Raw genomic sequence first — 22,580 nt, forward strand, 5'->3', positions numbered from 1 at the left:
CATCAGGAAAGCAACTCAGGTGTCTAAATACAGATGTCCAGTGGTGTTGTAGATACACCTCTCCTCCAGCCTCAATTTCAGAACATGCATGTCTCCTTTGGCCTGAAGTCTTAGCTGCTAGCCACCCTTAGAAACACTGACAGAGCCGTATCAACTCTTGTGAGCTTTCCCTGGAGGGGCAATACTATATTATAGTGCACACAGTTTCTTGGCAGCTGGAACACATCCCAGGAAATCCTTCTGGTGGTCTTTCCCTATAAGAAGAAAACACAGAGGACAGCAGTATAGTCTATGCATTAGAAATCACGTACTCAGAAAATAAAACTAATAAGGTGAACCAGTTTAGAATAACATTCACTTTAAAGTTCTAATAAGTTCTCTGCACCTTATTTATTTCAAAAATAAATAATGCTTCCCTACCTGTAGTGTGCTGGGGCAGCAGCAGAACCCACAGGGTGAAACCAATAGTTTCAATCAAGTGAGACCATCTGGGATGATGCCTGCATGGTGACCTACCTGTAAGCAAAAGAACTTTGTCACTACCAGACTTGTACAGAAGACAGACTCTTTCTGCAGTTTCCACAGGCAGAAAGAAAAGGACCTGATGTCGCAAACAGTCCCGAGATGGAACAGGAACTAGCAGTAGCTCACTGATTTATAGGAAGGAGGATGCCACTGAGGCCTTCGAGATAAGGATATACAATGTTATGTTTTTGGTTTGCAAAGGAGCGGAGCGCAGACCTAGCACAAACACTCCTCTCCAGATGGGCAGGAAAAACGAAGGAGAAAAGGGACATAGACACACTTGCTTGCAGTCACATATGAAAACAAATGCTCAAACTTAGATGGGTGCAGACCAGACTCAGGCATATTCCTGCTATCTACCAGACTTTGCTTCTTCATTTCAGGAAATTGTTCTTAAACAGAAAGGAAAATCCTTGCCTCTCTGGTTATTCTCTGAAGAAGTATCTGCACCACTCAGTTTTAAGCACCTTAGTTAAGCAACTCATCTTCCTAGGTGCTGCTGTTCAGTAGAAGAAGCTAACATCTCTGAAGGGCAACACAGGGAACAACCAGATGAACAAATTCAGCTGCTGTACATACAGATGAAGTGCCTACTGCTTCCAGCCTCCTGAACTGTGGTCCCCCAGCCCTTCCCTCTGCAGTGCCTCTTGCCAGTTCAGAGGAACGGAGCAAACCAGGAACCTCCTGAACCTCAACCAGGGTAGAAGCCAAACCCTGCACCACAGAGGGACTAGCACCTGCATCGGTGCAGGCTGGGGGCTGACCAGTCCTGGAGGGGACCAGCATGGCTGCAGGGTCCCTGTCCCTGGCATGGGGTAGCAGCCAGCCCCAGACAGTGGTAGGAAAGGGAGACAATGATCCCCGGGCCCAAAGGAGGTGCACTGGGTGTAAGATCCAGAGGGTGACCAGGAATGCCACTGCTGCTTCCCACCGCGGCGCCTGTGGCTGCAGTTTGTGTGTGCTACCCGGGGGTTTCTCCTGTTTCCTCTCCCCACGTGCACCTATACCACCTACCCCCTCCTTGGGCATTGAGTTCCCCAGCTCCACTCCCAGCTGCACAAAGAAACATTTCCTTAATTTCAAACCTGGTTTTTCCCAGCTTCCTTTGATTCCCCTGGTCCTTGTAGTGGAAAAGAGCTTGACTGATCAACCTGTCCTCTCGTGCTGACCCTGGCTCCAGAGCTTATGCAGTATTTGAGATGCAGAGGGCCCACAGGCTTACACAGTGACCTCAGCTTTCCTTTCCTACCATCTCATCCCTGTTCTCCACCCCTTCTGAGCTGACTTTTTCATGAAAACATCTCCTCTCTCCCAGCTGTCACTCGTGACAGCTCAGAGCCACTGTTTGATGTGTGACATAATTGTGTTTCCTGTGAACATTCATCTGCTTTGGATTTCACCCACTGTTTTATTGCACAGTCTGGAGTTCCAAGGGCTTTTTTGTGGTTCTTGACGGCCAGATGGAGTCTTGCTTCCCAGTGTAGCTGCCCACTGCTCTGGCCAGCAAGTCCTGCCCCCTGCCTGCTCAGAGACTTGTTATGGCCCTGCTGAGCGGTGCAGACCTCACAGGGCTCTGGTGACATCTCTCTGCCACAACAGCTTCCTGCTTTCTCCCATTTTAATGAGTTCTTTGTCCACATCAGGGCCTTCTCCCTTATCCCAGAGCTCCTTAAAAGCCTTGGGGAAGTTGAGGTTGTCTCAGCTGGCTCTACTCTACCCCTGCTCCTTCAGAGGACAGCAGGGTCCTGCACTGGAGCCAGTCCTCAAGGGCCTCTTCTATGAGAGCGAGACACAGATCAAGCAGTCCAGCTCCTCCGCCCTCGAGTCACTGGTTTTGCAAAGCTCGGAGGGGTTTGGAGGGGTTTTCTTGTCCTTCCTCGCTGTGATCTGCTCCTTCTCCTCTGTTGGGCTACCCAATTTGGCAACATCCTAACACGAAATCGTCAAACCCAGCAGGCAGGAGGTGCCCAAAGACACCAGGCGATGGGGTTTACAGTCTGCTGAAGTGCGGTGGGAGGCAGCCGATGCCTGGTCAGGCTAACGCCGCCACGGGAGCCCGGGGCGCTCAGACACAGAGCGCTCGTCAGCGAGTTCGTTAGCAAAACCTCCACTGAGGTGGGCATGGGCCTGCTGGCATGGCGGCGTGCCATGAGCCCCCGAGGTGGGAAACGGCCTAGTGCTGGGTGCCCTCTGCTGGGGCAGGAGACGGCCCCCCCACCCCCCCCCGCCAGAGGCTGCTTGGGAGCGAGGGGCCCGGTGGCCGTGGCGAGAAGGGGGGCGGCGAGGGACGAGGGGCTGTTGTGCAAGGAGGGGCGCGGCCGGGCAACGGCCCCCGGCCACCTCGCCTGGGGCGTCGAGGGGCTGCCGGGCCCTGCTCAGCGGCGGTCGCCCGGGCTCGCCGCCCTCCCCACACGGAGCCCTTGGGGCTGCTCGGGGGCTCTGGGCCACGGCTGGTCCTGTCCCGTCCCGCCCCGTCCCCGCTCGGGGGGCCCGGCCCGGCCCCGCTGGGGGCTCCGAGACCACCGCGCCCCCACGGGCCCCTCAGCGCAGGGCCGGTGCTGGGCTCGCCCACTGCCCCGAGAGGGGGCGCGCTCCCCCCTCCGCTGGTGCTATGGTACGGCCCAGCGGGCCTCCCTCTCCCCTCTCCCTCCCTGCCGAGCTCGCCGCTGTTGCCATGGGGAGGGAGCGACGCCCGCCAGAGGAAGGAAAAGGCGGCGCTCATTGGCTACCTTAGGCGGGGGAGGGCGGAGAGAGCGGAGGAGCCAGCCAATCGAGATGCAATCGGCCCCGCCGGCCCCGCCCCAGAGGCCCCGCCCCCTCGCGGGCCTTAAGGCGGCGGCGGCGGTTTCCGCCACGGGTGTCGCAGGCGGAAGCGGCGGCAGCGCGCAGACATGGCGTCGGGCGGCGCCTGCGGCTCCGGCTCCCCCTCCCCCGCCGAGCGCCTCCCCCCGCCCTTCCCCGAGCCCCGCGGCGACGGCGACGCGCCGGGGGCGGCCGACAGCGACACGGAGGGCGAGGACATCTTCACCGGCACCGTGAGTGCGGGCTGGGCCCGGCCCGGCCGCTGCCCTGGCCCGGGGGTGGGTCTGGCCCCGGCTCCCCCGGGGGCGATCTCCGCTTCCCGGCGGCCGGTGCCGGGCAGCGAGCAGGCCGGAGCGGCTCCCGGTGGCTCCTTTTCAGTAGGCGCCGGTGCGAGAGCCCCCGCTTCCCGCTGGGCAACAGGGATGGAGCCGCCCGGTGGTTGCAACATCGTCTGGGCTTGGTCGAAGAAGGTGCCACAAAGAAGTGTGGAAGGGCCAAATCTCTTTTTTGGGAGGAAATTGGGCTGTGGGCTAATCTCTGTGCCGACCCCCGGGCCTCTCTGCTCTCCCTGGAGCAGTCACAGTTGTTCTGCTCCTCCTGAAAGCATCTGAGGTTCCTTATGGTGTTGCTGCAGAGGTTAGTGTCACACGAGTGAGGTAAGTGCCCACCAGTGACAGATGGTGCGGGGAGAGCAGATAACTCTCCCAAGCGTGGATGTGAGGTGTGATTCGAGTAAGGCACCTGCTTTGTCGTTGTACAGGCCACTATTTCAGTGCTGTTAACTTCACAGGGAGGTGCCCAGGATTCCTACCCAGAGGGTAGCTCTTGTCCCCTCGATGGCTCGGAGAGTGTCGGTATGGCCAGCTTGGTGCTTGTCTGCTTGGAGTTGGAATGGAGGCTGAGGCTCTTTCTCCGTGAGGTGTGGGAGAGGTAACTCAAGTCCTCACAGTGGGGAGGCTCAAGAGTATCTTAGTGACTGCCCTTGCCTTGTACTGGAACAAGCAACTGTGCAGCCATGAAATGAAAGGTATGGAGAAGGTTTAGTTGATACTTCTTCATCTGGATCAGTTCAGCAAAGCAGGTCACTGCATTGCTGCACAAATAACCTGGCGAACGTGAGTGTGATGGAGTAAATGGCTGGGGGTTTATAGCACGTTTTTTTTGTTCCTAGTAGTTTTGTGTGTCTGTGAATCTCTGGCTGCTGAAAGCTGTTTGCATTAACTCCTGCCAGCTTCAGCTGACTGGGCCTGCATTTATTGCAGACACTGAACAGTAAGCAGCAGCAAAGTTAGAGCAGTGACTGATGCAGCTTTGAACAGAGCTGGTACGAGGGGACGGTTCAATAAGTTGGTTATCTTGGTGACTGCAATAAGGTCATTGTAACTCTGACAATAGCTGATGCCAGGTGTCTCTGGGAACTTAGCACTGAAAGTGCAGCTGAGGACTAGCTCATGGGCCAGTGTGCACATGGACTGCCAGACTGAAGAGCAGCAGGTACGGTAGTCACGCAGGCTTCCGGAGGGGTCTGAACAGTAGCAGTTTAGATATGCAGCAGTTAGTGCAGGTTAAGACTAAGCTGCTGCTGAAGTAAGTCCTTGGGCCAAAAACAGTATCGTGGGGGCTCTGAAGGGAGCACAGTTCAAGGACATCAGAGCAGCATCAGAAGCAGAAGCGGGCTCATGCATTGCAAGGCAGTGCATGCTGGGGACTTGATGTCCGTTTGGTGCTTTATTAAACTGAATCCCCTCCCTAGCCAGGGTCTGGCCTCAGGTTCTTGGCCTCAGAGTCTGTACTGAGCAAGAATTTGCCTACTAGAGGGGCCTCCTCTAGGAGACTGGTTATGTGGATGCTGCAGGGACTAGGATTGGTTTCTTAAGCTCCACAAGCTGAGGCTCCTCACGTTGTCCCCTGTGAGGAGTAGCTTTGACACCATGGCCTCTACCTGGCTGCTTCACCCAGGCTTTTTCATCATCTCTGTTCCTGCAGGCAAGACAAGAGGAGTTGGTGTCTCTGGCCAGAATCTCTCCAGAAGGCTTCTTCATCTGTCTGTAGTTCCCCAGCCCTGACGCTTTCCCTTCTGGCTGGGCCGGGCCCAGCTCTTCCCTTTCCTCCAGAAGGAAACCGCAGACCTGACTGTCTCAGGTAGTGCAGCAAGCATGCAAACCTGTCTGTCACAGTGGATGGAGCTGGCCCAGCAAAGCCACATCCTGCTGACCCACAGAAAGCTGGAGTTCAGCTGTAGCTGTTTTCTGTACCATTCCTGACGAAGCTTCTGACCTGATGCTGCTCTGATGTCCTTGAACTGTGCTCACTCAGCAGCAAAAAGACTTTTTGCCAGGAGTCTGTTGCTGGCTAAGTAGTAGAGAAATAGGCAGGTTTGGGAAGATGTTGCTCATGGCTAGATTCTGCCCTGAGTGTGCTTCTGAGGACAAAACTTTCATGTTGATCTGGGCGTAACAGAGCAGTGGAGTCTCATTGCTGACAACAATATGGGAAAATGCAATCCTGGCTTGACAGGATCTTGGTCATCCAATGTTAGGGAGAAAGCAATCCATGCTGGTACCTCTGGCTGGCAGTAGAAGATGGTGCTTATCCTGAGAAGTTCAAGACCTTTATTTAAGAACTGGAAGACACGCTATGTGGCTTGCTCTAAGAGAGCTTTATGGTAGAGGGAGCCTACCAAAACAGGCAAGTGTCAACTGCCATGGGCTTTCATGCAAATAAAGTGGCCCTTCACAGAAACTGAAGTCTGAGCTAAAGCAGCTTATCAGGTGCTTAGTGTTGTTGTCGGATCAACTGTCATAACCAGTACTTCAGTTTCCTGTTGTGACCTTTTGGCTTTGCTTGTCTGTCTGCCCTTGAGTATTAGCAAAACACTTTCTGTGAGACAAGGGAATTGGGCTGGTAAGGCAGATCTGTATGACAGCCAGCGTTCAGGTGGCTTGAAGGTGTTTAGCCATAAAATAGGAGGCAGCAAAAGTGTTTGGGTCAGGCATAAGTATAACCAGAGCTGGAACTCATCTGTCTGGTCATGGAGGTAGGACAACTGCATGGCCATGATCCTCCCTAGGGATGCATTCAAGTGTCAGCTCTTCTGAAATGATATCTGCTTCCCCATGACAAGCAGAAAAAAGTCAGGCTTTATTTGGGGACTTGAGGAACTTAATTTGCCTGGTCTCATGATAGTTGTGCTGTGTACTAAATCAGGCCTCTGAGATTGTGGGTGTAGTGTCATGGGCTGATCCAAAAGAGGCTACAGTTGTCATCTTCTGTAGTAACAGATGGAGAAGAAGGAACAGGGCGTAGTAACTTCATATTCTTAGAAACTAAGTTTAAAGCAAACGAAGAACCTGGTCACTCTAGAAGAGGAACCTTGCTATGATACTGGAGCAGATGACTCTTCCTGAGTCTAGGAGAGAACTGGGAGCTGAAAGGCCAACCAGGGAAACTTCAGTGCCTCCCTTAGCTTGTCCATATAGGAGTTTCTTACCAGCTTGAAGACCTGCTGCAGGAGGGGAGGATCTGAATGACCCCCACTAGAAGTCTGCTCAGCATAGTATCACTGTGGTGATAGTGCTCTTGTTCACTCATGTGCAAGCCTGGGGGAGAGGGGTGGCTGCTGGAACAGCTTTCAGAGGTTGCTGCAAGATCCCTGTGAACACTTGTTTTTGCATTGCTCAAGCACACCAGCAACCTGTGCTAAGAAGAGACTGATCCTTGACTATGTGGAAGGTCCTGCACCAAAACAAGCTATTTGAGCAGGGCCAAAACCAGGTGGGGGTGAAGATCCTGTGTTAGAGGTAGTGTGGTCAAACAGGTGAACCCATCACCAGTGCTGAAACATTCCTGCTAATGGCTGATACTCCTCAGGTGTGCTGAACTCTCCCTGCTCCTGGCCTAGTGAGCAGTGCTGGGAAGTACGTAAGCTCCTAATGTGCCTGGAGAGGAATAGATTTGATGTTTTAACTGATGGGCTCTGTGGGGACTGGGAAGCAGTCTTGCTCGTGTCTGTAGATTGGCCCCTATGAGCAGGGCTTACTTAGTCACTTGTGCATCTCTGCATGATGTTTGCCGTGGGTCTGTTTGTGTCTCTGCTCTCAATTTTCCATCGCTAGAAAACATACCTCTGATGCATCCTGCCTGTAACTGTTCTGATCCAAGCTGGGAGCGAGTCTCTGCTTCCTCCTCCAGAAAAGCTCCCTAAAATAGGGGAGGACCTTTCATCAAATCACTCTGGAGTTTTATGTAACCAAAGACTTGGCCCCACCTTACAGAAGAGCTGCGTTAGCACTGCTTTACTCCTGAAGGAGTAATGGAAACCAGTGATGTTTTTCTACTGAAGAAAGCTCTCCATGGCCTGTCAGTTCAGAGTTGCTGCTAATAGTACTTCATGTACTGGCCATCAAAGAAGTGTTCTGTTCTCTACCTGGCAGCATTAAGACATTAAAGAATAGCACTTGCTCTCTGATTCTAGTTTAGAATAACTTGTACTTGCTTGTCTTGGTTCAAAATGAAGGGTGATTTCATGGGACCACTGTCCATAGCTCTTGCCTGTAGCTTCCATTCAAACCAAGTAGCAGGAGTGCTGAAATTGCTTTCTAAGGTAGCAGACTAGTAGACATACAAGCTCTGGGGCAGGCTTTCGTTTTGTCCCAAAGCCTGTTCCTAGTAGCCAGGATGCTTCTGGCAAAGCCTGTGGGCCCTGGAGGCTGTTTGCTGTGGCATTCTGCAGGCTCAGCTCTAAGTCTCTGGCCCAAGGTTTTGAGGCTGGCTTGTCCTGGCTGAACCATAGCTCGGTGGCATGCTAAGAGCACAAGCTTTGAATCAAAGTGCAGCGTGCAAGACTTTGTAAAACACTGGCTTTGTCAAACGCTGTGAGCTGTGCCCCTGCTTTAATCCAGCCATGGTAGCCTCATCTTTGCTGTGGGGGGTGTTGCAGGAGGGGACAGTGCTGCCATGTGCAATGGAGACCACCAGCACTGCTGGCTCCCAGCAGTGCTGGGGAAGCAGAGAGTTCAGAAGCTGCTCTGGTGCTACTTTGAAGTGGAAGGAAACTGCTGTGTTAAAGCATAACCCAGCTTCTTTCACACAGGGCTTAATTGGCCCTCTAGGGAAGGGCAGCTCAGCCTGTGGTAGTGGTTGAACTGCTAACGTAAGTTGAGCTGCTAACAAGGTTCCTGTGGTCCATGGCTGATTGCCAGTGGATGCCTATCGGCAAGCAAATCGCTGCAGGCCTCTGCCACAAGTAGCAATAGCTTAGCTTTCCCAAGGGATCTTCTGTTGTCGGCATGCTCAGCCTGGTACTGCCAAGTGCACAAGGCGCCCTAACATTGCCCATCTGGCCTGATGCCGCGTTAATGCTGATATGCAAGTCATTACCTGGAATTAGCATGGCCAAGTCTATTGTGGGTGTCATGAACAGGAGCATGTGTGTGCACTTCACTGCCTGCCACTCCCAAAGCCTGTAGCTGAAGGACTACACCTGTGACGCTTGGCCTGTGGACTGGCATGTGCTAGTGATCTGCTAGGTGCCCCTGTTCTGCTGAAAACTGGGGTAGACACTAGCTCTGAAATTCTTGGTGATATTCTTGGTATCCTTAACTGCTGAGAAGCCTTGGTGTAACTCTGCTGGCAGAGATGCTAAAGCTCAAGGGCTGGTAGAGGGGAGGCAGTCTGTAATGTCCCTGGCCACTGTGCTCAAGCCTATAGTTTATAGGATTCATAGTATTGACCCTGCGTGGCGCTGGCTAGAAGGGGGGGGGGTGGCCCTGTTTGGTCTTCCAACCTCCACTCCTCAGTGTAAACAACCTCTTATGTGCTTTTAATTCTTTTACAGAGCAAGCCCATAGCACCAAAAAGGGAATCTCTGCTCCCAGTGAGCAGCAGCTCCAAAGAGAATGGGGTTCCTGTAGAGCAAGATGATCAGGACTTATTTGCAGGTGAGTCTGTATCTGTTGAGCATTTACTGGGGCTTTCTGAAATCTAAGCCTGGAGTAATCTCCCTTCTAGCCATGACCTGCTTATGGCTAGACCATGCTTATTCATGTTTATCCCAAGTTTTTATCTCTCTAACTTATGTTCCAGTCTACTCTGGAAGCAGTGAGCTCTAGTGGTGTTTCTGGGAAGGTCAGAGTAGCCTCCTCCAGGTCTCTAGCATAATCACGCAGCAGGATTAACTGCTTCAGAGCTGAAGAGGCCTAAAAACTTGGTTTGCTTTAGTTTTGTCATCTTAAGCTGTTAAGGCAGTGAGTGCCCTTCCAGAGTTAAAAGGCTTGTGTTGTTCCCACCTCCATGCAGGTGGAGGAAGTATCTCTAGTTGAGATATGGCTGTTCCCAAGCAACAGAAAACATAATATTCCTCACTGAGGGGAAACAAGAAGGGCCAGTCCTTGCACAGCTCTCCTGTTCCTTGGCTAGGTGGGACCCCTCTGGCAGAGGCATCCAAAGAAGAGTCAGCTTCTGGACAGTTTTGACTTCCTCTAGGTGGAGAAGTGTACTGGGAAGGAGCCTACCTTCCAGGCTGGTGTATATGCCATGTAAAATCAAGCTTGGTTCTAGTTGTTCTAGTGCCTAGTTGCTGCTGCTAGCAGCATTCTGGATTAACTTGATGTTCTCCAGCGGGATTGATCAAATGCTCTTCCTGCAGTGAAAGATGCATCAAGTCATGCTCTTCTCAATGCTTACAGATGCCCTCCCATGGATATTATAATTGATTGTCTATTGTTACTCCCTAGATCTCATGAACCTCTCCAAGATCATTGAAATTACCTTTTCAGTAACACAAAGCAGAGAGGCTGACCCTTGCAAACTTCTCTTGACAGATGCCACTGTAGAGTTGTCTCTAGACAGCACGCAAAACAACCAGAAGAAGGAACTGGCCAAAGCATCCAATCCTGCCCCCCCATTAGATGTAGCTGCAAGCTCCTCTTCTAGAAACCCTCCAAAGAGCTATGAGGAGGTGAGAATTGCTCTGAGCTTTCCAACTTGCCCTACTGGTTTGGGACTGTAATTGGCAGAAACCTGTATGTTTACTCAGATGTAAACATGCATCTTAAATGATGCAATTAATGTAATTGGCATATTGGATGTCCTGGCTCTTATCTTAGGCCATCAGTCTGAGACTGATACCCCTGAAATGGGGTTCAGGTCAGTCTGACAGCGTTCTTGCTCATGTAGAAGCATGATAGTGCAGACTGCTTCCAGTGCTGAAATATCAAGCAGCTGATCTGGTCCTGAGCTCTGACTCGGAGCTCTAGCACCCTGTATTGCTGCAGATGGGGCAAGTGGTGTAATTTCTTTGGGGAGAGGGGAATTGTCCTAGGTGCAGGGTCCTTAAGTGGAACTTGTAGTCTGGTTGCCAGGTCCAGTTAATCAAATGGCATTTGGTTGAATCTAGGCCTTCTCCTGTAGGGAGAATAAACCTGTTTCAGGGGCAAGTGCTCCTTTTCTGCCCTGACCACCATTGAGCTTACGAGGACTGACTTACTACAGTGTTGTCAGGAGTAGCATCTCAAGTTGGCTTTGGACTTGCTTAGGTAAGGAAGCAATGCACAGCTAGGACAGGGTGCTGAAGTCATCAGTGAACTGTTAAGCTGTGACCTTCAGGCTATTAAGCCAAAGGCTGTTTGGATTCAGTCTCAGCTCTGCTTCATCCAGTCCTTTAACACCATTCCACTAACACAGGACTGCAATGCTCTCTAAGTAAGCCTGAAGCCTCTGTGGGTCTGTTGGAGGTGGCATTGCTGGCATAGTCACCCACTAGCCTTTAGTCTATCGGGGTATGATTGAAAGACCTGTTCAAACTGGATCTGCTGGTTGCTATGGTGGCTCTTGTCCCCTTATGCCTACACAGTGTACCTTGTCTTCTATACAGGCTCAGTATCTTAAGTGGTTTCAGATGAGAACTGAAATTGTGATGTAAAAGAGCTAAAAGGAACTAATTTTGTACTGAGCTGAGTGAGAGTGGACTCTGCAGATTTTCAGCTTATCACTGTAGCAGTTTGCCCATCAGTCTGTGCAGGTAGCATTGTAAGGTCAAATCCAATTTGGGATCCTTGGAACAGGTAGCTTCAGCACAAGTCAGAAGCCTAAGGGCTTTACAAATAGCCTTGGCCAAATTTAAGTACCAAAGATGCCTTTGCACTATGACAAGCTCACTTTGATCAATGCAGTTCTGTAATTTGGAGCAGATTGAAGCCTGGATTTCTGGATTTAATTCACTCTGTCCTTACTCCAAACAGCTGGAAGAAGAGGAACAGGAGGACAAATTTGAGCTGACAGTAGGAGTGAGTGACCCAGAGAAAGTTGGTGAGTTAACATCCTGTTCTGCTGAATGATGAAGCTGAGTTAGGCCAGGCTCAGCAGTAGGACTGAATGCAGATGTTATCTCCATGTGACACAGTTCCAGCTTTTGAGCTGCCTCTGCAAGCACAAACTTGATCACTCACTTCCCCAAAGCTTCCTCCAAGATCTAGAGGAAGTGAAGCTAAACAAAGCAAAAAAAAATCTCTATCCCAAATGAAGCAAGGCAGAAGCAGGCTCTGTAAAGTCAAGCACCTCAAAAGTGGGGAGCCAGGAGCACATTTTGGGAGGGAGGTCATATGATGCTTGTACTAGCAGAGTTCAGTGCCTACGGCTGTGGTGTGCAACTTTACTTGATCTCCAGGAAGCACCGTCCTTTGTGTGGCTGGCAGGGAAGAGGCAGAATTGCCTTACACTCAAACTAAGCGCCTTGCTCCATGCTCTGCCATCTTGTCTAGCAGCTGTGGAGCGCTGAGAAGCAAGAGGCCTTTTCTGTGTTGACGGTGGGGATCAGAGCAATTTGACCAGCTATGTGGCTGTCCCTGGGGTGCAGAATTCTAGGTAGCATCTGGTCCCAGCCAGCAAAGCAGCCTCGCTTGTGGCAGCTTGTTCCAACTCTTGGCTTATGAGTTCTGGAGTTGGAAGGTGCACTGACTTGTAAATTGGAGGTATTTTAGGGGTAGCATCAGACTTCTGAGGATGCCCTTCAGTTGAACTACCAGGTAAACCCTTCCTCTGCCAAACAAAGGGATTTCTGTATTAGCTGGAGGAAACTGCCTGTGATGTCTCAGAATCAAACCACATGTAGTCAGGGGCCGTCTGACTTGCATCCTCTGAATAGACTACTTCATGTGCCGTACAGCCACTGAATTGTTATGTTCTGAGCAGATGTGTGGAGTTAGCCCAAATGCTGTCAGTGTAACAAGTGACTGATTGTCAGTGCTTGCTGCCTTAGGAAGTAAAAGGAGGGCTCAGCAGTCCCAAGCAGCCAGGTCGGGGAAATGCCTAATGGGCAGGGGTCCAGGGTCCTGCAATGAGATGCTGCCTGAAGTTCTGTGTGAGGATGCAGAGCTCTGTTGCTTCATCAGGACTAATGTCAGAACCAGTAAAGTAGGCGAATGCCAGGAGGTCTCTAGAGACTTGTGCTTTGGAGTTCTTGAAACATCCAGGTGATGGTGGAAGGGGCTAGCCTTGGGATACTAATGCCTTGTTTCTGTTTTCCGTAGGTGATGGCATGAATGCATATGTAGCCTACAAAGTATCAACACAGGTATGTCTAACTCATCACTGCTGTGATAGGATGCCCTTATTTTTTCCCCACTTCAAGGCAGCTGGAGTGTGTCTTTCCCTAGCCATGCCAATGGTGACCTTAAAAATACAGGAGGCCTGAATACCTTGTTACAAGGGATTCATGAGTTATAATGCACTCCTACAGACCAAAGGATGAGCCTAGCTGAGAAGCAGGTTTTGAACCTATTTGAAAGAACACTCTTGACTTCAGCCAGTTACATCATTGCAGCCCTGACTGATCTCCCAGCTCAGCGTTGGAGTGAGCAGCAGGAATGACCTCCATTAGGGAGAGCCCCAGGCTCTGTTCTGCTCTAGCTCTGTTGCTAGTGGTTGTGTGTCGATGGTCACATCAGATTAAGGTGATCTGTACTCAGCTCAGCTTTTGCTGAAGAGTTATTGCTGTAACTAGTTTGCTGTCAGGACCTACTCTCCTAGGCTAGTAACAAGAAACTTGGCCTTCAGGATCAGCTGCTGTGCTTGCAGCTGTGGGGTGCTTGTTCTGAGCTCTGCAGAAAAGTTGTTCCTGTGTATTTGTCCAACAACTGTTAGACTACAGGAGTAGAGGAGCATTGTATTGCCTTGGACTTGTTCAAGTTCTACCTCTGGCTGTAGAGCTGGAGAAGAAATCCAGCAATGCTGCCCCTCCACGGCTGATTGGCTCAGCTTAGGCATGGCATAGGCAATGCCATTCAAAGGAATTGAGTTACCACAGTGACTGCCAACCCTTTTGGGTGTCTGGCTAAATTGAGTGTTCTTGTCTATCAGACATTAATACTCCAGTCCAAAGACTATCGTTCTTGTCCTGGTTTTTAGGACTTCTTACGGCACATCCTAAGATCCTTTCACTTGTACTTGATGGTTGTAAAGTGACATTGAGATGATGGGAGGTACTGGTGATAATCATGTAAGTGATGTGCTGTAGCTGGAGTCCATATTTTCTGGGATGGTTTCCTCACTGTGAGCAAAGTGAACTGAAGGGGTCAAGTGGAGTTGATCCCCTAGAGAAATGGAAATTGGTAGTGCCAGGTATCCAAAGCCTGGCGTATGGGTGCACTCCTTGTGTAGGAAGCCAGCAGCTGCCACATCACACTGTAGGTCCACAACTTCTGTCTAACTGGAGCTGAAAATCAGACTGACCTATTGACTTGCTGGGAATTCCCCAGGTCAATTGCCCTGCTGAATGACAGGTCCAAATAGCACTGAGCTTCCTAGGCTAGCTTCATCATATTGCTGAAACTGCTGCCATGTACCGGTCTCAACCTTCTGCATCCACAGTAGTGTGACTTTCCCACTTTGTGCCCAGCTCTGCCATGGGTGAAAGCACATGGAGCATAAGTAGCTGTGGCATTGCTCACGGAATCGCATAATGGTTGAGGTAGGAAGGGACCTTTATGATAACCCTTGGGTTATCTGGAGAGATGGCTTGCGAGAGACTGAGTGAGCTAGTCTACCAGTGGTAAGTGCAGGAATGCAAATGGCACTTCCTCCTATGCTGGAGCATGAAAGAGGCCTGAAGGCCTCTGGTATGTGCTGCCACAGCCCGTTCCTGCCTACTTCATGGTAGGCACTGCTTTCTGCAGTCTGAAATGCTGGCATGCGAAGGGAGCTAGTGGATTTGTTAACCTTCAGTCCCACCTTGGTAACATTGTCAAAAGCCACTGGTAGCCCTTGTAGTCTTAGGTTACAGCTTGTCACCCTAGCAATGGTCCCCCTTCTTGTGGAAAGCAGGGATGGTGGGATTAGGCCATGTGCAGGGCTTACTAAGCAGTCTGTGGCCACAGTAACAGCTGCTCTGTTATTTAGTAGCATTAGTATTGCTGCTTAGTCTGAGGAGAACTCTTAGGAGGTGAGTTCCTGAAAGCCTAGGCCAAAGCTTGCTCAGTTTAGCTTGCCTGTTCCTCATCCCACAGAGCTCAAGTTGTCCTATCTCCTCCCTCAAAATTGACAGCACAAATAATGCTCTTGAGGCTGTGTATGTAGGGACAGCTTCCTTGGGCAAGCCTGATCTGACTTTCATCTCTTCCCCCAGACAAGCCTACCAATGTTCAGGAGCAAGCACTTTTCAGTGAAAAGGAGATTCAGTGACTTTCTGGGTCTCTATGAGAAGCTGTCGGAGAAGCATGCCCAGAATGGGTTCATCGTTCCTCCACCACCTGAGAAGAGTCTCATAGGTGAGCAGTAGAGGTGCCGAGCACTGCTCTAGAACTGGTCCTTCTGATGTGGAGCTCCTGCCTGCAGTCCCAGACCTGAGGGGGATAGCTGCAAAGAAGTAGATGGAAGGAGGCTGGTAAAAATAATCAGAATGCTGTGGTGCAGACAAAGCTATAAGTATGGAATCAGCAGGGCTCTGGGCTTAAAGCTTTGAGTTCAGATGGCTCTGCATCTACTTGATATCGAGTGAAACATGCTCTGCACTGTAACTGAATTGCTGTTCACTTGAGTCCAGACTTGTAACCCTTCCAGTCTTGCCTGGCCTTGCTCTGCCTCTTCTCTGGATGTAGACTTTTGCTAGACATAGGTATAAGCAAATCTTAATTATCCAGCTAGTTCTTGCTGATGTAAGGTCTAATTTCTATTGTAAAAAGCCCAGCTTCTGCAGTCATGCTGATAGTCTGTAACAGACCTCACTACCTTGTGTGTTCAGCTGAAGCCACTCATTAATTGTATCTTCCTCCTGTGCTAGGAATGACCAAAGTGAAAGTTGGGAAAGAAGACTCCTCCTCTGCAGAGTTCCTAGAAAAAAGACGGGCTGCTCTAGAGAGGTACAGATCCAAACAACTATCCCCTCGTGCCTGAGCCAAGCAAGGGACCTCTGAAAGGTCAGACTGGCTGCACTCTCCTCCCTACATGAGAAGCAGTCTGCTTCTAGGTTTGCAGTGAAGCTGGAGGCCACTGAAGAGTTACAACTACAGAGAATTACTTTCACTCTAAAATTAACTCCTGCTTCAAAAGACCTCGCTGGGATTTGGTCAGAGGCTGACCAAACTCCACTGACAATGCAGGTTGTAAAATGGAGCTGTCTCATTAGCTCACATGTGGGTGTTTAGTAGTGGTGCAAACAGTGCAGATCAGGTGAAGAACAACTCAGGCTTTCCCAAAATTGGCACCCTGACTACACAGCCCACCAGTGGCCTCTGCTCTGCCACCTGTACTGACTGCTGTAGTTAGCACCAGGATGCTGTTCACCTCCAGTTTGTCCTCTGAAGGGCTGGTAGAAATGTCATTGTTAAAGAGGCCAACTGATCAAGATCCAGTCTTGCATCTTGAGTAACTTGCTATTGATTGTCCCAAGTATTAATCAAAAACTTGGTAGGTTTGGTCTTGAACTAGGTCTCACTAGAGTCCCCAGGGAAGCAAGACTCTTGTGTGGTGGGTGGGCGAGAACAGCTTGTTGAGCCTGACTTTTAGCCATTTCAGAGTAAATAACAAGTGTGGTGCAGCTGACTTGCACACACTACAGCTCAATGGAGTTGCTCAGAGCCAAGTTTGCTACAACAGAAGTAACTCCTGATATGTTCCACTCTGCAGGTACCTTCGGAGAGTTGTCAGCCATCCAACAATGCTACAGGACCCAGACGTCAGGGAGTTCTTGGAAAAAGAGGAGGTCAGTACTGTGGAGTAGTGTTAGCAACAAGTACCTTGGAAGTAGAGAAGGAAATGGTATCCAAGAAGGTAGCAAGGCATGACGCTTCAAGGCTCTTCTCAGCAAGAAGCAGCAGAATCCTGGAAGAGCTCTTAACCAGCAGTGACAAGAACAGGACTCCTTTTCTTGTGTGTCAATGCTTATCTAAGCACTGTACACTGATAATGAGCTCTGGCCTAGCCTGCTTAAGTCATGACAGGAGGGGGGACACTTTGAAAGCGTGGGTAGTCTTTGTCCTATGAAATCCATGATAGGAGTCTAGCCTGCTGCTTGGAAGTGAGGGGAAACTGGTGCTAGTTTGGCCTGGTGCTCAGATGTTAGTCATTTAACTTGATGGTTGTCCTGTTTGCTGTCTGCTTGTGCTAAACTTCCACCTCGGACTAGAATTGTAGGAACTGAATGAGTTACTTGGATTGCAGCTAGAATGGACATCCCTGGGTAGAGCTGGCTCCTTCTGGAACCGCATATTTGATGTGGTCCCTGCTGCTCCACTGAGAGTACAACTGCACTGAAACAGAGCACCTGTTGTGGAGAAAGCAGAACCTCTTTGAGGCTGAGCCCTAGGAAACTCCAGTCTGTGTGATTCTGACTAACATTGTGCTGAAGGGCTCTCATAGGAGCATGCATCATGGAGAAGCCTCACTTAGAGCTGCATCCACTCTAACCAGCAGTCTGAGAAGTAGTCATGGCTGGCATAGAGTATTACTCGGCCTCAAAGGCACTGCTCTACTGTAGTGTCCCCGGGAATGCAAACTGCTGCTGGCTCTTGGAGAGATGCTCCAAAGCACTTCTCTTGTCCTTACATGACCTGGGCCAGCTTGGGCAGCTCTTGGTTCCAGTTGCAGGGATTCAAGTAGCAGGGATGGTTCTTAAAGATCTGTGTTACCTCAGCTAAGCGGAACAGACTGGCCCCAGATACCGTGCATAGAGCTGCATGCAGAAACCCTGCAGTCAAGGGATCCACATGAATGCCACAGGGAGAGTGACACCACTGTGATGGTTCTCAAAGCTACTTTCATCTCCTGACAAAGCAAACTTTTTTGCTTCTTTATAGCTGCCAAGAGCAGTAGGCACCCAGGCCCTGAGTGGTGCAGGTATACTGAAGATGTTCAATAAAGCTACTGATGCTGTCAGTAAAATGACCATCAAGATGAATGAATCGGACATAGTGAGTATTTGGACACCTCCAGGCTGTCCTTTTCCTTGCTTTAGAGCTGTGTGTGCCCACCAGCTCAAGCTTTGGCTGTGAGATACCAGTAAAGCTCACAGCTATGTGGTGGTGCCATCTGTGAGAATTGGCTCTGGGCTCATCCATTTCAGTGGTTCGAGGAGAAGCTGCAGGAGGTGGAATGTGAGGAGCAGCGGCTACGGAAGTTACATGCTGTTGTGGAAACGCTGGTGAACCACAGGAAAGGTAATGAGCTTGGTACTGCTCTGCTGTAGCTTGAGCCATAACAGTTAAGCCTTGGCAATGCCTGACTGGAGGTCGCCAGCAAGTAGGTGCCCTAGGAGGCACTTCTGAGAAGATGTGACATTGCTCCCTTGCTATAAATGACTCTTGTCCCCTTAATTGGGGCAATGGAAGTAAAATGATGACTCCACATCTTCTAAGCTTGTAGGACTGGACAGGACCACAATGTTAAAGTGAACCAGTGTCCTGCTGGGTGAAGGCTGTTGCTGTAGCAAACCTGAGTAGAGCTGATCTTCTTGTTGATTCCAAGCTATCCTCTGGCGGGGAGCAGGGATGTTTTTCTTCCTCTGCATGTTTTGGCTGACTTCTGCGAATCTGTGCCTTTCCTCCCACTCTGCCACTTCCCTTCTTCCTGGCTGGAGTTGCCTAGCCCTCCTCCCGCTGGGCTGCAGAAGCTGCCAGTTCTGACTGTGAGACAGTGCTGGCTCTTCCAGCAGCAGGGCCTGCTGGTGTCTATTGGGGCTACAGAAAAGCAGTTCCCATAGCAGCCTCCAGGCTGAACACTGTAGGATGGGGCTTTACTTGCAGGGCACCCAGCAGAGCAAGGCCAATCGGTTGACTCTTTTATTCCATTCACTAGAGCTAGCGTTGAATACAGCACAATTTGCAAAGAGTCTGGCCATGCTGGGGAGCTCGGAGGACAACACGGCCTTATCCCGGGCACTGTCCCAGCTGGCTGAGGTGGAAGAGAAGATTGAACAGCTGCACCAGGAACAGGCTAACAATGACTTCTTCCTCCTGGCTGAGCTCCTGGGAGACTACATCCGCCTTCTCTCAGTTGTAAGGGTAAGCACTCCTTTGGCACAATCCTCAGAGCCAAGCTCTAGAATACGCTGCTGGTCCTAGCACAGTTCTTAGGCTTAAGTATGCCAGGAGGCAGCTGGTTCCCTAAATACAAACACAGGGCACTGTATATCTCTCCAGGCAGAGGGCAGACTTGCTGCTTGTTGAGTTGTGCATGTGTTGGACTCTGTTCAGATCGGAAAAGTAAGGTAGATGAGGCCTGTCTGTGCTGTTCTCCAGGGGGAATATGGAACAGGTTGTGGCTCATAGGTGGTCTCTAGCCATTCAGAGGTAGAGGCTGCAGCTACTGCAGAGGCTCTAAATTGCTAACCCATGACCTGAGTTACAAATAGATCTGACAGTCTCTACTGGGGAGTAGCCAGAGCTTTGAAGAGTGTGTGGCCTGCCTGGCATGCACTGCTTATTGCTGGAGATTGACAGAAATAAGTCCCAAGTGAGCTGTAAGCCTGAAAGTCTGTTAACTTGCTCCTGCCCAAAACTTGTCCTGTCTCCAAGCAGTTAGTTCTTGAGGCTGCAAAGACCAGAAGAAAGCCTATTAAGTAGGTACAAGCCTGAGGCTAGGCTGAGTTCCTTGGTCTGTCAGCCTCCTCTGTACTGGGAGGTGTGCATGCTCCAGAGCAGGACAGATCTCTAGGGCTTAAGGTAATAAGAGACATCTTGGATATTCCAGTAAAACTGTAGTGTTACCTAAGACTTCACCTGTTTCTTGGCTCCTCTGTCCTGACCATGCTATCAGACACTGCTTTCTGCCTCTTCTAGCTCTTCCCCACAGTCTAGCTGGATGCATTCAGAAGTCTAATGGATCTTTCTTGCTTGGGCTAGTGATTTGCATTGATCTGCTAAAATCATCAGCCTCCTGCCAAATGCCTGGAATTTAGTGCCTGAGTGCTCTGCAGTGACTCGTGGTCAGCAGGTGCTGCAGGCACTTAGCTCTGTGTACCTAAAGGCAGCCTTGCTCCAGGACAGCAGGACCTAATGCTGGAGATCCAGTGCAGGACTGGCAAAGGCAGTTTCTTGCACTGGCAATTCTTGATGGAAGGCCCCATGTACTGAAAGGAGAATACAGCAGAGCTTGGAGATGGAGCAAGCTTAGTGTTTGGGATACTGCCAGTTCAGTAGGTGCCTCAGACCTGTCCAGGCTTGTGCTGAACTGCATGCTTAGCTGTGGGGTTTCCCCACAGCTGTCTCCTGTCAAGCCCTAGAGTAGGTAGCCAGAACCTGTGCTGCCCCTCCAGGCAGGGGAAGGCCTCCAAAGCTGCTCTTGAAGCACTAATTGCTTGATACAACACCTGGGTTCCTTCACTAGTGGGGTGGCAGGGAGAAAAAGGCATGGGTGTTGCTGTCAGCAGTGCTTCTTGCAGCTGTCTACTGGTGAGGTGGCAGAGGGCAGAAGTGAGCAGCAGCAGAGGGCATAGCCATGCTGCTTGTGGACTAGCTTGGTAAAGCTCTGCACGTGTTTATGACTCTCCTGTGTGCTGCTTACAGCCTGCTTGGGGGCATGCCAGTTCATTCTCTGCTCCTTCCTTTCAGGGAGCCTTTGACCAGCGCATGAAGACCTGGCAGAGATGGCAGGATGCCCAGACCATGCTGCAGAAGAAGAGGGAGATGGAGGCCAGGCTGCTCTGGGCCAACAAACCTGACAAGCTGCAGCAGGCCAAAGAAGAGATCTCAGAGGTAAGGGGTGAGGAGTGCTGTGGTCTCTAATGGGCTCCATGCATGCTGCTCAGTCATAGCTTGTGGCCGCGCTGCTCTAGGCCAAGCAGTACTGGAATTGCTCCCCCTTCTCTTTAGAAGAGGGTGTTTTGAGTTGAAGGACCACGTAGCAATTGCCAGGCTTGTAACAAAGGAAACGCCAGCTTCTAGCAAGCCCTACAGGAATCCACAGATGCTGCAGGAGGGGCTGCTCGCAGTCCTGCTTCACGTGTGGCAATATGTGGCTTTCTTGATAACAGTCCCTGAGCTTGCAGCATGCTTGAGCACTGAGTGCAGGTGGTGCAGCAGGTGCTGCTTGCCATGGCAGTGAGCTGATGTGAGGACCAGAAGTGCTGGCCTCTAGGGGGCTGTGCTCCAGGGGTGCCTCCCAGCTGAGAACAGTCACTGGCTACAAAGCCACCCTCGGAGGGAGTGAAAGCTTCACCTCCCCTTCCCTGGAAACAGCCCACTTCCTCTCTCTGCAGTGGGAGTCTCGTGTGACACAATACGAAAGGGACTTTGAACGGATTTCTGCTGTGATCCGCAAGGAAGTGATACGGTTTGAGGTAGGTTAGTCCCAGCTCCTAAGCAATTCTCAAGCCTGGGAGGGGACTGTGGGGGCTGAGCTGGCCTAGCTGGCTTTGGTGTCTCAGCTGGGAACACCAGCCTGGCCTAGCCAAGGTGTCATCTTGGTTCCTAACCCCACTTTCTATAGAGCAGCTGGCTATATCTGCAAATCCAGACAGGTTTGAGTGGGGCATGTACTATTGCAGACAGCTGCTGTCTTTGGATAGAGGGTTTTTTCTCCTGCTCAAGGTATGCAAATAAGCATATCCATTAAAATGAAGGCAGATCTGCCAAGATCCTCAGAGCCTGCTGATCTGTCCTGCTGCTCACCAGCTCACAGCCAGCAGGTGAACTCGATCCTCTGTTTCGTGTTCTCGTGCTGCTGCTGGTCACTCAGTGTGTGGGCAGCTGAGACTGTCCAACTGGGTCCCAGGAGGAACAGGAAAATCCTGTCCCATCCCCACACCCGTACACCAGGCTGGAGGGCTTCAGTGGTTAGTTCAGATTTGTACCTACTTATGCAACTGTCTCTTGCAGAAAGAGAAATCAAAGGACTTCAGAAACCACGTGACTAAATACCTTGAGACATTACTAAACTCTCAGCAACAGGTCAGTATCCCTAGCCTGCTTGCAGCCAGTCCTCCCCTTGTCTGAGTAGCGTTGGCAAGCCCCTTCTGAAGAAGGACTTCTGCTATCATATCTAAGCAGTGTGAGGTTGCACCCTGCATGAGCTACTGGGGTGGGTGTATCCTGCTCCTCCCAACCACCATGGGGTGGGGAGGGATGAACCCCCGTGGACTGGAGCCTCTGCCCACAGTCTTGACTCATCACAGCGCCCAACGGGAAAGCTACTTGGTACAAAATACAAGCTGTTGTGTCACACTCTGCTTCGGGCCTGACTTTTGGGCTGCATACGTGACCCCGGCAGAGCTGAGCCAAGCTCCTGGTGTGCACTGGGGATGGGCTTCTGCCTCCACTGAACACTTCTCAACTCAGCCTGTGGAAAGCTTGTTTGTTATGAGCTTGAACTGTGTTGGCAGAGTGACTGCTGACTCCTGACTCTCTTCTCTCTCTACAGCTGGTGAAGTACTGGGAAGCATTCTTACCTGAAGCAAAGGCAATTTCTTAATTGGACCAAGCAGACGAGTGTACCTGAACTTTGCCTTTTTATACACTATACCTCTGTCTTTTACACATGAACGAACCCTAGTTAAACACTCTGGAGCTGGTAGAGGTTTAACCCCCCAAACAAGCAGCTTATAAGCCAGTAACTCTTCTAACTGTATATTTTTCATTTAGCTACATATATTTTCTTACTGAAGAGAAACTAGTTTCCTGCTTTAAGACCAGCCCTGCAGTAGATGAAGAGTGAGTGGGGGAGTTAATGATATATGTAAATGTATATTTTTCAGCCTGGGTTTTAGGGCTCTAATGACTATCTTACTCCTGCAGTGCCATTAAGATTATGTAATAAAACTTATATCA

General features: G+C 50.6%; 1 protein-coding gene across 2 annotated transcripts; it reads left to right on the top strand.

The window, feature by feature from the left end:
* The first annotated feature begins 3,401 nt into the window (after positions 1 to 3,401).
* On the top strand, positions 3,402 to 22,580 carry SNX1 (sorting nexin 1). 2 transcript variants are annotated; one of them, XM_067305924.1, is made up of 15 exons: positions 3,402 to 3,560; positions 9,164 to 9,266; positions 10,149 to 10,285; positions 11,568 to 11,634; positions 12,855 to 12,898; positions 14,948 to 15,089; positions 15,602 to 15,680; positions 16,447 to 16,522; positions 17,616 to 17,729; positions 17,882 to 17,975; positions 18,613 to 18,818; positions 20,367 to 20,510; positions 21,014 to 21,094; positions 21,633 to 21,704; positions 22,174 to 22,580. In XM_067305924.1, exons 1-15 carry the CDS (start codon positions 3,417 to 3,419, stop codon positions 22,222 to 22,224), a joined length of 1,554 nt encoding a protein of 517 aa, XP_067162025.1. In that variant the 5' UTR covers positions 3,402 to 3,416; the 3' UTR covers positions 22,225 to 22,580. The 2 variants fall into 2 exon arrangements, with proteins under 2 accessions (XP_067162025.1, XP_067162026.1); XM_067305925.1 differs by lacking the exon at positions 21,014 to 21,094.

Source organism: Apteryx mantelli, chromosome 15 (genome assembly GCF_036417845.1).
Source record: "Apteryx mantelli isolate bAptMan1 chromosome 15, bAptMan1.hap1, whole genome shotgun sequence".
Classification (NCBI taxonomy): domain Eukaryota; kingdom Metazoa; phylum Chordata; class Aves; order Apterygiformes; family Apterygidae; genus Apteryx; species Apteryx mantelli.

Coding starts and splice junctions, on each gene's coding strand:
- SNX1 (XM_067305924.1), top strand. CDS start 3,417: ATGGCGTCGGGCGGCGCCTGCGGCTCCGGCTCCCCCTCCCCCGCCGAG. Junction 16,523..17,615: donor AGTTCTTGGAAAAAGAGGAG/GTCAGTACTGTG, acceptor GCTTCTTTATAG/CTGCCAAGAGCAGTAGGCAC. Junction 18,819..20,366: donor GCCTTCTCTCAGTTGTAAGG/GTAAGCACTCCT, acceptor CCTTCCTTTCAG/GGAGCCTTTGACCAGCGCAT.